Here is a 3,269-nt window from a genome sequence, read left to right as displayed (position 1 = left end):
TGAATTCATGTGCCATGAGTTACTTCCTAGGACAGCAGATAGACATGGAAAGAGCGAGCGGGTCCTGGGTCTCTATTTCACTGTCGTGTCGTGGAGCCCCTTCTGCACCTGACCAGGCCCACTTACATTTCTCCACCATCCTGTGCTGCGGCCATGGGAGCCCTCACCAGAGGCTCAGTGGTTCTGAACCGCTGATGTTGTCAGGTTTAACCTCTGATACTTGGAATTAAATAAACATTTCTCTTTCTTAATTTATCCAGCCTCTCATATTTTGCTAGAGCAACATAAATTTTACTAAGGTATACAAACATAAACATGTTTATCTCAGAACAAGGAAGAAATACTTCCAACACATTGAGTTCTCTATCTCTGTAATTCCTGTTAGGGGCTAGTATTTTCAGGTATTTTCCTTTAGTGACTTATCTGCATTGCTTTTGGTTTGAAGGAAATCATCAGCTAGTCATTATATTTTACCTCTGCATGATGAAACAGATGTCCACTGATACAACTTCATTATGGGGCATTAATTGTCTTTAAGTAGTTTGAATGATTGCAGTTTTGTGGAACTTTATCTCCCGGCTTTAGCAATTTTGTCCTTGTTCCCTCTGTGGAATGGCAGGTGAATTTCCTTGGTACTCAGAGTCAATCTTTCCAGCTGACACTGGAACATTCTTGTTCATCTTTTGATTCAAAGGCATGAGGAAGCTAAATTGCTCTGGTGTCAAATGAATTTCTGACGTCCCAGAGCAATTGATCTTTTTCTTTCTTCTTGAAGTATTCCTCCTTTGAGAATTAAAATATCTAAAGCATTTGAGTGTAAAATACTTGAAGGAGAAAAAAACATGTATTAGCATCGCTGTAGGTATAATGCTAAGTGATATCATTTAAATTTTCTTCTCTTGATTTCTGTATATTCTGGTTATTAGAGAAAGATATGATCCAGGCATGATAGCACAGGCCTGTAATCTCAACACTCAGGAGTATGATGCATAGATAGATGCATAGATAGTAGGTAGATAGCTGTACAAGAAGGTCATTGACCAGATTGAATATAGAATATTGAATTCTGTTCATCATTTTGCAACTACAAATGAAATGACTAACTGCTTCTGTACGCAGACATCTACTGAAGCTGCCACAACAATTTGACACTCACACAACCACTCCAACAACACTTTACCACCAAGCCAAATCCTTATGATTTCAAGGCTCTGAATTCTTTCATACCAGGTAGGAGTCACAGTCAGGGCAGGGCCTACCCTTGTTCTCAGGGACTCAGGATAGACAGACATAACTGACCTCAAGCTTCCAATACGTACAGACCTTGGCTATCTCTCTGGTTGTGAGTTATCTATGCACACCTTTTTCTTCCATTGATCCATGCTCAGGCCACTCACTGTCCCAAGTCAATGGACAGATGTGAAATTTCTAGAGGTCAATGACCCTAAGCACTTTGAAAATCAGATCAGCTGTGGTGTCCAAATTTTATTGAGAATAATGTAACTAAGGTAAATTGACTGTGCATGTGAATAGGCACTAGGTATAAGACATTATAGCACAGTCTCAGAAACGCAGTAGTAGTTACAACTGGATGCAAACAAATTCAGTTTTGATGAGTGTTCTGTGGTTGTAAGGTGTGTGACAGAATTGGTGGTCTGAATTAACTACTTGCCAGCAGAAAATCTACCACACAAGAATCAACACAAATTAGCAATGCTTGGCACTGCCCAATGTCCTCAGAGATGGAAAGTTAAATAGCTCCACTAACATGTAGACATCCACGTCAATATACAGAATGTTGTCCGTTTACTTAGAATAAAAGGGTTTGCATGAACCAGAATTGGGAGGAGCTCTTCAAAATGAGATGCCCTAGAGACAAAACTGAAGGTAGGGGGAAGACTTCCAGTCTGCCAAAGGGATAAATTCCATGATTTTCTGTTTGTGCACCTGAAAACTAAGGAGACTATGCAGTCAGTTGAGGTGTAATCAGTAGTTTCATGGAAAAAAATTTAGTATGTAACCCATTCTGATATAGGTGTGCATAGAAAATAAGATTGATTCCATGGAAACATAATTCTGTGTGATCCGAAACATGAAAGATCATTACAATCTTAGTGCTTTGGGCCACTGATGGAGATGGTAATCAATGGGAGAGAAAAACCTCCCAACTTTTTCTAAACATTTGCTGGAAAGTTGGTTCTTTACACCAGTGTGTACTGATCGCCCCCTGCTGGTCGTGAGTGCCACTGCAGGGAGGTTTGTGTCTGGGCTCCCACTTGCATCAAACCACTGTGCTTCTTGCACAGTAATATGTGGCCGTGTCGGCCGTGGTGACCGAGTTCAGCTGCAGCGAGAACTTATTACTGGCTGTGATTCTGGAGATAGAGATGCGGCTCTGGAGGGATGGGTTGTAGCTAGTGCTACCACTGTAGCTTATGTACCCCATCCACTCCAGGCTCTTTCCTGGTGGCTGACGGATCCAGCTCCACCAGTAACCACTGGTGGTGATAGAGAAATCGGAGACCGTGCAGGTGAGGGTCAGGGTCTCTGTGGGCTTGACCAGGCTGGGTCCGGACTCCTCCAGCTGCACCGACAGGACACCTGGGAACAAGGAAACACTTTCCATCAGCCGTCTGCTTTCAGAATCTTCCCGTGGACCCATGTCTGACAATAAGGACACTCACCATGGGGACCTGCCACCAGGCACAGGAGAAGACCCAGCAGTCTCATATTCTAGACCGCACCTTTGCCTTCTCCAGAGATCTTAGCCGTGTCTGAGGAAGGAGCGGTGAGCCCCAGGAACCCAAGAGGGGATTTTTATCTAGATTTGGAAGACTAATTTGCATATGGGAGGTCCCTGTCCTTTATGATGAGTGAGACAAAGCCCAAAATCTTTCTGGTCCTTGTGCTTCTGAGAGGAATCTGTTTTCCTGAATCAAATGGTGTTCAAGTTTGTGATCAGTGGGAAGCTGATTTCAGAGGATTGGAGGAAGCAAGACAGGGACGACCCCACCTTCCTGATCCCAGATCAGCTTCCTCAATTCCCTTCTCCCTCTTTGTGCCACAGCCCGACTCCTCCCTCACACATGGGTTCTGCTCCTGCTAATTCAGGACTGATATGAGCACAGCTCCCTCTTCCTCTCCCTGGTCTCCATCCTCTGGAATGTACATGCTGCTTGAGAGCGTGCTTCACCATCAACGCTGCTGTCAGGAGAGGTCCATCTGCCTTCCGCTCTAAGGCATTCTGTGATCCAAGTCCCACCTGACCA

The 3,269-nt window shown here is 44.0% G+C and overlaps 1 gene segment (V, D, J or C); it reads right to left on the bottom strand.

The window, feature by feature from the left end:
- Window positions 1-2,281: 2,281 nt before the first annotated feature.
- Window positions 2,282-2,793, bottom strand: LOC102012037. The segment is given in 2 exon segments: window positions 2,282-2,601; window positions 2,685-2,793. Coding segments are annotated over 2 exon segments (366 nt in total).
- Between the last annotated feature and the right edge of the window lie 476 nt (window positions 2,794-3,269).

This window comes from Chinchilla lanigera, unplaced genomic scaffold (assembly GCF_000276665.1).
Source record: "Chinchilla lanigera isolate Chin_1 unplaced genomic scaffold, ChiLan1.0 scaffold00168, whole genome shotgun sequence".
Lineage (NCBI taxonomy): Eukaryota > Metazoa > Chordata > Mammalia > Rodentia > Chinchillidae > Chinchilla > Chinchilla lanigera.
This window is presented reverse-complemented; position numbering and strand designations above follow the sequence as displayed.